General features: G+C 41.0%; 1 protein-coding gene across 4 annotated transcripts in view; it reads right to left on the bottom strand.

The window, feature by feature from the left end:
- Positions 1–4,569: 4,569 nt before the first annotated feature.
- The window catches only part of PLD1 (phospholipase D1), a 227,897-nt gene continuing 220,612 nt past the window's right edge, over positions 4,570–11,854 (bottom strand). For 3 of the 4 annotated variants that reach the window (XM_049867117.1, XM_049867115.1, XM_049867114.1), the window contains 2 exons: positions 10,820–10,937; positions 4,571–9,253 (listed from right to left, as the gene is read on the bottom strand). In XM_049867117.1, the coding sequence (XP_049723074.1) occupies positions 9,029–9,253; positions 10,820–10,937 (343 nt within the window). In that variant the 3' untranslated portion in view covers positions 4,571–9,028. Of the gene's footprint in view, positions 9,254–10,819; positions 10,938–11,854 lie in introns of all 4 variants that reach the window. The other variant, XM_049867116.1, reaches the window with a different exon arrangement.

Here is an 11,854-nt window from a genome sequence, read left to right as displayed (position 1 = left end):
AAAATGTATGATCAATTTAGTTGGAGTGGTGGAGCTGGAAGACAGATGGTAGTAGTTTATAGAGCAGTTAGAGCACCCTGAAGAGGCCGGACTAAATCAATTACCTATTTCTGTGTCATAAACCATCTCAAAACTTAGCGGCTTCAGACAGGGACCATTTTATTTGCTCAGAATTCTGTGGGTCAACAATTTGGGCTCTGCTTAACTAAGGGGTTTTCTGCTAGTTTCTTTAGCAATTGACTGGGTCTGGGTGATCCATGACAGGCCCCACTCCCATGCCTGGCAGTTGGTGTGCCTACCACCTGGGCGTCTGTCTCTGCATGGTGCCTCATCCTCACATGATGGCAGCATTCTAAGAGAATAAAAATAGAAGCCATAAGGCCTCTTGGGGGCTGGATTTGAAAGTTGTACAATGTCACTTCTGCCGCATTCTATTGGTCAAAGCAAGTTATAAGCATGGCTCTTGTTTAACAACAGAGAATGGTGGAGACTGTGGTGACTTGGTGAGCACAGGCCTCCTCTAAAGGGGACAGCTGCTCATCCCCAACAGGCATTGATGCTATATGGCCTATTGTTCCCACATATTCTAGTTTTTCATAAAAGTAAGTAAACCAAACTTTTATGTGAAATCTTCTAATTTTTAAATTTGGCAATTAATTTACAATGTTAAACAATACCAAGTGGGCCAAATAAGCATACTTGTTGGCTAAATACAGCCTGTGAGCCTTGAACTTACAACCTCTGCATCAGATTAGAGTAAGAGAGTCCCCCCACACCCCCTCCCCCCTCAAAAAAAAGGGAAAGGCATTTCAGAAATCCACTATCTCTCTTTGGCCTGTGGGGCATTAATTCATGACTTTTAGCTTACATTCCTGGTATAGTAAACCAACAATGGAGGTAAAATAGGAATTTAGATAAAAACATCTAGTGTCCTCTTTGCTGTTACACCTTTCTCTGCCCTCCCTCCAGCTTAGAGCCTCACCTGGAAGTCGTTGTTTGTTGTTGTTAGTTGCCATTGAATCGATTCTGACATATGGAAACCCCATGTGCGCAGAGTAGAACTGCTCCATAGGATTTTCAGGACTAAAGTTTTGGGAGTAGATTGCCAGCCCCTGAGGAAACTTTGGGTGAGTTTGAGCTGCCAACCTTTTGGCTAGTAGTTGAACGCTTAACAGGTTGTGCAACCCAGGGACTCCTTAAATTACTATCATTTTATTGCTTCTGGAAATGTGAAGAGTAATTTCAGACTCTGGGTGTGGGCGTGGAGTGTGTGTATCCTCTCCATTCAAGATGCCATGACTCAGCTCCAGAGAATAAATGAAGGGCAGTTGCTGCAGTGAGGCTGCTTTGATAGAGATCTGTCTGTTGAACACCTACTATGTGCCAGGCATTGTGCTTTCACCTAGGTATTTCACTTCATCTTCAGTGTCTTACTGACACCCAGTGAGGTCTTATTACTATGTCTTTGGAGACCTCAGAGAGGTTCACCTGGTCAGGGAGGTCCCACTGGTGGTAAGTGGCAGAGCTGAGTTTTTAGATGAGCTCTGCTTACTGCTGAGGTCCATGCTTTTCCCACTGGTATTTGCAGGCTAGTGCCATACCTATACCTGATGTAGTAGGAAGTTGTATGTAAGGTTCAGGGGCTTGAAAAGGAGGTGAAAGGAGGTCTTAGGGCCATGGCCACTCCAGAGCATTGGAGTTTGATCCTCTAGCTGCAGAGTACTGGCTATAGAGCTATTGAATCGGTTAAAACACAGGAACGCTTAGAAGCAGCCCTGATCAACAAAACCACTGGTCAGTAAATATTACTGGGTGTTGCAAAAGGTTGGCGGTTCAAACCCACCCAAAGATGCCTCAGAAGACAGGCCTGGAGATCTGCTTCTGAAAGGTCCCAGCCTTGAAACCCCATGGAGCAGTTCTCTTCTGCACACATGGGGCTGCCATGAGTTGGAATCGACTCAGCGCCAGCTACCAACAACAACAACAATTACTGGTGGTAACAGTAGTACTGTTGTTTCCTGCTTCTACTCTGGTGCCCTCAGAACACAGCATTTATCGTACCCCAGTTTGCCCTTCTTCCCAGCTTGAGAAAATTCACTCTCAAATAGGCATCCAAGACCTCTTATTTCAGGCATTTTCTTATTTTGAGAAAGGAAATAGCTTTGTACTCTGCAGCTACTAAAATGTAAGTGCCATGAAGGTGGGGAACCTGGTGTGACTCGTTCATTCACGTCCCCCAGCACCTGCGCCTTACTCATTATGTGCTCTATAGAATGTCGCACCGGTCTTTTAAAAGCAATTTGTCTTCTCACTGCATCATCGCACCTCATAGGTGAGAGAGGGCTGAGGGAGAAGGGGGGAGGGGCAGGGAACACTGTGGCCCTGTAACGGACCTTCGCGGGCTCACAACTTTTGTGCAGAGTAGGGCTTCAGAGGAACTAATTTCTGTCTCTATCACAGACACAAGGGGCCTTGGTGGCAGAACAGTTCAGCAATTGGCTGCTAACAAAAAGGTTGGCAGTTCGAACCCCCCCAGTGGCTCTGAGGAGGAAAGATCTGATGATTTGCTTCCATAAAGATTCCATAAAGATAGGGCAGTTCTACTCTGTCACACGGGATTGCTATGAGTTGAAAATTGACTCAACGGCACCTAACCACATCTTAGACATAGAGCACACTGGCTCTAAAAACCTCAGCAAGCAGGAGCAGCAATCTTATTTTAAAAGAGGGACACTGCTGGTACCCAGACACCCTGCTAACTCAGAATTGAAGCCACTCTGAAGCCCATTCAGCCAAAGATTAGACAGACCTATAAAACAAACTGCAACACATATGAGGAATGTGCTTCTTAGTTCATTAGAGTACATGAGACCAAATGGGTAACTCCTGACCAAAGGCAAGATGAGAAAGCAGGAAGGAACAGGAAAACTGGACAAATGCACATGGGGAACTCGAAGCGGAAAGGGGAAGAGTGCTGACACATTGTGGGGTTGCAATCAACGGCACAAAATAATCTGTGTATAAATTTTGAACGAGAAACTAATTGGCACTGTAAACTTCCACAGAAAGTACAACAAAATTTAAAAAAAGGCCGGGGGAGAGAATAGAGGGACACTGGGGATATCATAATTTTAATTGTTTAATTAATGAATACCTTCATTACCCCCCCCCAAAAAAAAAATTTCAGTTAAGGGACCAGGTATTAAAGGAAAAAGTAGATACACATATCACTTCCAATGCTTCACAGAAGGAAAACTCAGGGAAACTGTTTTCTGATGACATGATTCTCATTCTGAGTGCAACACTTAGGTCTATCATCTTCATTCATTCAACGCTTTAGTTGGAAACATTTCCAGCCATGCTTGTTTATGAGTACTCAGTGGGGAGAAGTCTGCTTTAGCTGACCACAGCTCTTTCCAGAATCCCAAACCAGGTGATTCTCATTCCTGAAAGGACTTGGTTATGTTCTTAGAACAAATCCACTGTAGAGTGCTGGGCTCTCTTTTAGCCTCTAGAATAGGGAGACTTGAAAACCCTGTTTACGAAGTAGATTAAGACTGTCCAAAATCTTTTGGGTTGAGATCTCTATCTGGGTATTCTCTGCTATCTCTAGAGCAGGGATAGGCAAGTTTTTGCTTAAAGATAGTGAATATTTTAGGATTTGTGGGTCATAGGGTCCTGAAAGCATGTAAACAAATGGGCCTGGCTGTGTTTCAATAAAACTTTGTTTACAAAAACAGGAGGCCCAGCCTTAGTTTGCCAGCCCCTGCCCTGGAGGGGAGGCTAAGAGCTGGAATTCTCCCCAGAATATTTGGATATCCTGAATGGATGTTCATTACCGAGTATTTGTTTTTTGTGCCAGAGAGGTGTGTGCTCCAAATGCAATACTTTTGTATGAATCTTTAAAATGGTTCAGGAGAGTATCAGTACGTTTGGTCCAGACCATTTTTTGTAAGGAATCCAAGAGGAATACAGGAGAGCATGAAGTTATATTTCCTAGCACCAAATAAGCAGAACTAGAATGACATTCGCTTACGTGCATTTATCTGGAATAACGTGAAGAATTACAGCTGCTTGAAAATAAGAAAGAGGAAGTAGTCTGCATTTTGGTTGGACAGGTATCCCAATCTTGACTTTAAAACTTGCAAGTTTAAAACGACTAATGTGACAAATTTTCACTTATCCTGTGACTACTTTTTGTTCTTAAGTTATAAATCATAAATGATATAAAGGCTAAATAAGACAATCTATACAAAATTAAGCCGTAAAAGTTTTGGTTCCTTCAATGAATCCTTTTAACCTCAAGTTAAAGCCTTCCAAACTCAAGTATTAGATCACATGTGAATTACATTGCCATTAACCTGTTGCCGTCGAGTTAATTTAGACTCATAGCCACCCTATAGGACAGAGTGGAACTGCCCCATACAGTTTCCAAGGAGCACCTGGTGGATTCAAACTGCCAACCTTTTGGTTAGCAGCCGTAGCTCTTAACCACTATGCCACCAGTGTTTCCTGTATTAGGAATCACACTATGACATGTGTCCCCCTTAAAAATAATGCAAATCTACTGATTGTTCACCTGCAACTTTTTTTTAAATAATTTTTATTGTGCTTTAAGTGAAAGTTTACAAATCAAGTCAGTCTCTCACACAAAAACCCATGTACACCTTGCTACACACTCCCAGTTACTCCCCCGCAGTGAGACAGCCCGCTCTCTCCCTCCACTCTCTCTTTTCGTGTCCACTTCACCAGCTTCTAACCCCCTCCACCCTCTCATCTCCCCTCCAGGCAGGAGATGCCAACATAGTCTCAAGTGTCCACCTGATCCCTCTCCAACCCATCGTCCAGTCCAATCCATGTGTGAAGAGTTGGCTTCGGGAATGGTTCCTGTCCTGGGCCAACAAAAGGTCTGGAGGCCATGACCATCGGGGTCCTTCTAGTCTCAGTCAGACCATTCACCCGCAACTTTTTGATAGAGGCTGATGAATTTTCTTTTCCGGGGAATTTCTAGATTCAAGAATTTCTCAAGGCCCAGCCCTGGGTAAAACCCATTTAAAATCTCCATACTGCCAGGAGTAATTGGCCTCAGAGGATCTTCCAAGGAAGTAAAACTGCATAAGCATACCTAGAATCCTTCCGCATTTACTGATTTTAAACGAGAGAGTAGAGAGGGATGAGGAGAAGGTGACCAGCATCTGCAAGTGCTCAAATGCCTCATCAGCTAGGAGAAGGTGAAAAGTAATACTTTGTCAGTAACTTAAAAATATGAGTTAAACTAAGGATTTACTGTAGGGGTCTGATTTTGGTTTTGCCGGGGAACTTCTTGTCCTCTATAATGGTTACAGAATATGGTGTTCTCGTTGTAGGCAGATGCTGGAGGAATAAGGGCTGAGGAGAAACAGAACGAGGTGCAGGTTGTTTACTATATATGTAAACTCTAATCTACTTATGGTCTTACATCTTCAAAATGACTTCTTGGCTTGCTGTTTTCATCTGGGAGGCTGTTAATTCATGATGTATTACAATTTCCCAAGATATTACAGAAGCGATTAACTGCCCATATTTTGAGTACCTACAAACTAGTTATTTCTTCCAAAGGTGCTTTTAAAATCAAGGCAATATTTTGTTTCATAATATGCTACACAATTATATAATGACCAGCTCTTCACCCTTCTCTGTGATGCATTGATTCTGAGAACTAAGAACATCCCACTGAAGGATATGTCACAGGGTGGACACTTGATACAGAACAAATACCTTCACCAGGCTCACTGTACATCCTCCAGTGACTGAGCATGGCCAATCTAAGTGCCACTGATATGTCACAGTCTACCCTTCATTTCTAGTACCATATTTTCACGCAAATAACACACACCTTCTATGCTTGTTTGCCAACCCTCCTCCCCCTGCAAGGTATTTTCATAAGCACGCTATGCTAATTTTTTTATAGCAACATGTAAAAAAAATTGGCATAGTGGCACTTATGAAAATATCTCACGGGGGAAGGTGCAGTTAGCAAACATAGGTGTGTGTCATTTGCATAAAAATATGGCAATAATAGAATTTTTTTCTTCTCAAAAACAAAAATTATTAGAGATTATCAAGGTTTCATGTATAGAATTTATGGGCAAAGGTGCCCTGGTGGCACATTGGATAAGTGCTCGGCTGCTAACCAAAAGATTGGCATTTCAAATCCACCAACTGCCCTGTGGGAGAAAGATGTGGCAGTCTGCTTCCATAAAAATTATAGCCTTGGAAACCCTCTGGGGCAGTTCTACTCTGTCCTATAGGGTCGGTATGAGTCACACTGACTGAATGGTAACAGGTTTGCTTTTGTTTTTTGTATTTATAGGCATTTCGAAAGATTATCGTCCACTTGAAATGTTGAACAGCTTCATAATAGCTTTTTCAAAGCTTTGAGTTATTTGCATTTTAAAGTTCATATCAGACATCTCAATGTTACAGGTAAAATTTTTTAACTTCTACTAGGTAGTAATGATGTCAGAGAAGAATGGGTAAGTAGGTCAGACAGTGCATCTTGTGTCCACAGTCCATGTGAATTTTACAGAATACTATGTAAACTGCTACTGCAAAAGAGGCAATTAGTGCCCTGAATTTTCCATAAAATCCCTCCAAGTAAATCTTGTAGCCACTCATCTTTGCAGATGAGCATCTTAGCTTTGAGAAGATGCAGTAGAAAAAATTTGTCACAGAAACCAGCAGTAAGATTTCTTGAGACTCAGTATGTTTTTCATTGCACTAGCTCTCTCCTCCACCTCAGTGACTCATTCCACAAACATTTATTAGGCACCTACTATGTGCCAGGCACTATTTCAGGTTTGGGGGTACACTATGAACAAAATACATGGAGTCCTTGCCCCCTTGCGCTCTAGTAGGTTGAGAAAGACCAATAAACACTAAAATATATAATATCACAGGGTTCAAAATAGTTTAGAGAAACGCTGTCTGAAATCTATTTACAGTCTCTCATTTTTGAGCAGTGATAAAGTGAAAGGAGAAGTCAATAACGGACTGCAGAAATTTCACTAGTCTCAGTTCCACCATCTATAAATCGGATGGATTTAAGCGAGTTTTTCAATCAATTCATACCTCAGTTTTCTCATCTGTAAAATGGGGAGGAGGTTGGAATAAGTGCCTGGAAAAGCTGTTTCTGGCTTTTAGTTTTCAGGATTGTATGTGAACATCCTGCACAAAATCAAAGGTCAGTTTGTTGACTGCTATATGCCTTAAAATATATTTCAAAATAAAATATGAGAAATCTGTAGGCATTCCATATACACTCAATACTTTCCATGCCAATCTAAACTTCTTTTATAAAGAGCAAATGTTTTATTTACAGCTGCTATAGAATGAAGTTGTTTTTACCATTTTCAGCCATATAAGTTATTTATTCATAAAAGTATCTTCATTTCCATTGTGGGTTACATTGTCCCGCCTCATTCGTGAAACGGTATCTGGCTGTGAAACCCTCCCCTGGTTGTGATACTGTCTCTTTCTTCTACTAACCCATATCACTGACCTTGCCCTTCTGTTTAACCTTTTGACTGAACTATTAGCTCCATGAAAACAGGGGTTTGGGTCCTTGCTTCTCAGAAGAACCACGCAGATGAGATTCTGTCCAGGTAGCCCATAGAAATTTGCAGTCATTGCAGTTAGCCCACGTTTTACAGGCATAGGCCTTTTGGGAATCCATATTAGCTCTTCTAAGATGACTACTTTTAGTTTTTTTTTTTTTTTTAGAGCTTTGTTATATCAAAGGATACTCAACACCCAAAAAGGAAAATTCCAGAACAATTCACAGACCAGGGCAATGTGAGTTAATAAGCATCTGAAACTTCTTTGGAAGTCCTTGTGGAATGTTAATGTGTATTTAAATAATGTAAGCAAAGCAGCACATAGTTTGCAATCAATTAATTTTCCTTAAAGGAGATAATGTAGCTCAAGAGCTGGATGTCAAACAAGGTTAGACTCGTACTTATGAACTTCGTACGAGTTACACAGCCTCTGATTTTCTGGAAAGACAAATTGAGTTCATTAGTTTGATTTTGAAATGTAGAAACTTAAATTTCAATTGATCGCCCAGCTAAAGATGACAGGAAATTTTACAGGCCTACTTTTTTTTTTTTTCACATATAAGGGATCTTCTCATCTGGATGAGATCCCCACTGACACCTTGAAGGTTTCTGAAGGAGGCGTGCTCTATCTTTGAGTTTTATCTGGTTGCTGTGTGATCAAATACACTGCACGTTTCCCCATTTCATTAGGTGTGCCCTATCACAAAGACACATCTTGTCAGTGGCTTGGGGGGCAAAGTGAAATCTCTGCTTCAATAAGTGAATTTAATTCCTTCCTGTTGCCCCCTGGTGTCAAAATACATACAATTCAATGTTATCGGAAGTGCCTAGCATGGGCTGCTGTGTAGACTGAAGTCTGTCCTGTCCTTTTAGTCACTAAAAAGGAATAACGACCATGTCCTTCTTGGGGAAGCACTACTATCCCAGGGTCAGATAGACAGGGATCTCAAGCACCCTAGAAGGAGCATCACAACATCTTCTGGCAGTAAACAATATCTCAAACAGTGCTTGCAGGGAGTACAAGACCAGGGCAGACCCAGGAGACTTCGCTGCATAAATGAGGGTCATGAAGAACGAGGAGGTTCAGACAACTTTTGGCAACAGGTAAATTCTCGTTAGCAAAGGAAATGCATTTTGGTGTACGTCATGGGATGTCGTCACACATGCCTACCAACAAGAACACAGTCCCTTTTTCACAAGTAGAGGCTGGAGGAATTATAAAGCTCTGCTCAGGTTCAGTGTCCCTACAGTATAGCTGCATTCTTTCCAGGCCATTCCATGTCAGTCCTTGATACTGTCCCAGTGGGTTAATGGGTTGGAGACGTGTGCCAGGACAGGCTTTGGTTGTGAGGTCTCCAGAAAGTCACTGCATGCAGTGTGGTCTTCAGAGTGAAAGTCCTTGGTCTGCAAAAGAGTACAACTCCAGATTTCTCTTAAGTCCAAACCTCCATAGGCACCATGGCTTCTTTGGTTCCAACAGAAGGCAGTAGGCTTTCTTCAGACAAGAAGTAAAAGGGGAATTGCACCAAGAACCCATGAATCTTTTTCAGTTCTTCCTCAGCTCTAATGGGATCTTCTTTTGCTAATATGGGTTTGGTTATAAAGTCTCGCAGTTGAATTAAATTGTGTACTTCATCATTGGGAAGGCACCGGAACACCTGATTAAAACACAATTGCAAAATTGAGTGTTAAGTTTAGAAGTACATCCCCTTACAGGAAATATTCCAACAGACAAAGATCTGATTTAAGAGTTTCTTCTCTTCCTACTACAAAGACACTGCTAGATTTGGTTCATTAAAAAAAAAATCGTAATTAAACCCTTATATCTGATCTAAACAAGTGGTTAACCCCAGGACAGAGTCAACTAGTGGCAAGGAATCTCACTGTTGTTACTCTACCATTAAGGTTAATTTTGTGGATAACAATCACCCTGAATCTCACTGGAGGTTCTGGTCTAAGGGTAAGATTGTATTTTACATAACCACATGCCCATGATCACACCTAAGAAAATTAGTTTTATAATCTCATTTAAGATGATGCCCATATTCAAATTTATTATACTAAAACCAAACTCGTTGCTGTTGAGTCCATTCCAACTCATAGTGACCTTATGTGACAGAGTAGAACTGTACCACAGGGCTTCAAAGGCTGTAATCTTTATGGAAGCAGACTGCCACATCTTTCTCCTACAGAGTGGCTGGTGGGTTTGAACTGCAAACCTTTCTGTTAGCAGCAGAGAGCTTAACCACTGCACTACCAGGGCTCCTTAGACTTACCATACTATCCCCAAAATGTCTTTTTATAGCTGTCTCTCACCCAGTTGAGGACTTAATCAAGACTGTATACTGCATTTATAAAATTACATTTAAAAAGTCTCCTTACTCATGACCTATTTGATCATGGCCTTAAATAAGCCTATGGAGAGAGTTGTCATGGTTCACTAAGAATGATGATGTCTCCATACTGGAAGGGACCCTGGAAGGTCATAAAGTAGAACATACTCTTACCCAATTTCTGATAGATGCTCAAGGAATCTCAACTTGAATATTTTCCATGAAGGAAAGCTGATTACTTCATAAGATAACCTGTTCCACAGTTGGACAACTCAATTCTTTCACATTTAAAAAAAAATAATAACCAATGGATAAAACTTACCAGGAGATATGTACTTGGCCTCCATAACAAATAGAGCTAGTTTTAAAACACTGTTTTAACATTACAGCTGCCCAACAAAGGAAGTGTCTCATTATTAATAAGATTAATAAAGATGGATACCACTTATTTCACACTATGGGCTAAATACATTGTATGGACTATTCTTTATCATCATGACCACTCTAGTGAATATTCCTCCCATTTTAGAGGTGAGAAAAAGAAGGGTCAGAATGTCAAGTCACTGTGCACACAGATACATCACCAACAACTAGATGAGCAAGATGTGAATCCAGGTCTCACTCACTTATCAATTCTACCTGCCTTTCTTCCCTTCATCATTAGACATGTTCAGAGTCTGCGGTAACCATGTGCTAGGGGTGCGTACAATGGGATTCTTGCAACAGATGAGATATTAGAAGGCTACTAGAGCCCCTTCTAACCCATAACGCTTTTTGACTTTTCATTTTTCAGTGTTAACAAATGCTGTACCAGTATAATGTGGAAATAATGATATGGATTTTGTGATGATATTCAACAGAAAAATGGGGGAAAAGAAACATGAAACTCACCTTATCGTAAATTGTAGCATTTCGAGCTGCTATTGAAACCCAAACCTCCTTGAAGAATTTGTCACTCACTGGGTCCTGAATGTCCTCACTCAAATCAGAAAGATAGCCAAGGACAACCCTGAAATACAAATGCCTTCCAAATTGAGTAACTGAGAAAAAGCAGTTTGCTGAAGGTATCATTTCTAAGGGTAACATAATTCAGGCACTCAACCATAGAAGTCAATTTTTCTTTATTGATACATATATTGCTATGATGCTTGAATGTTTTAACTACTGGAAAGAAAGGCCTAATTTTGTTCTAACAGTGTCCTTTAAATTTGGCCTAAGGTGTTCAAAGCCTTGGAGAATAAAATTGGCGTTCAAAACATGTTACCAGCCAATGTGCTAAGCCCTTTGCAAAGATTGTCTCACTAAGTCCTAAAGAACACCATAAAGAAGCAACTATTATATTCACTTTATAGATAAGGGAACGAAGGCCCAGAGAGGTTAAGTAACTAGATGAAGGTCATGCACCTGGTAAGGGGTAGAGCTGGGACTCCAACCAGGATGATCTGTCTCCCAAACCTGTGCTCTTAACCATGACATGGTCCTTCCTCCCTCCCTCCCTCCTTCCCTTCTTTCTTTGCTTTGGGGCAAGCACTATGCTGAACTTCAGGATAGAGAAATAAATAAACACACGGAGCCTCTCTGGCTAGAGTTAAATTTGGTGGGTGACACCAACATTGAATAAATAATGATTGAACAAATCATATGAATCAATAATATGCATCAAATAATGAATGAATTAAAATTATGATAAATGCAGGGTGTGCTTTAAGAATACACAGCAAGGCTAGTCAGAGAAGGCTTTTACTTCTACCACCTATTTGCCTAACTCCACCTACCATCTTTTAAGATTCAGTACAAGGTCACCTTTATAAAACCTTTTTTGGCTCTCCCATTTCTCCTCGTCAATCCTGGTAGGTTTGAACATTCTTCCTTTTTTCCCAAAAGGAAGAATGTTCAAACCTACCAGGATTATGCTTTTATCAGTGC

The sequence above is a fragment of the Elephas maximus genome, chromosome 23, assembly GCF_024166365.1.
Source record: "Elephas maximus indicus isolate mEleMax1 chromosome 23, mEleMax1 primary haplotype, whole genome shotgun sequence".
Classification (NCBI taxonomy): domain Eukaryota; kingdom Metazoa; phylum Chordata; class Mammalia; order Proboscidea; family Elephantidae; genus Elephas; species Elephas maximus.
This window is presented reverse-complemented; position numbering and strand designations above follow the sequence as displayed.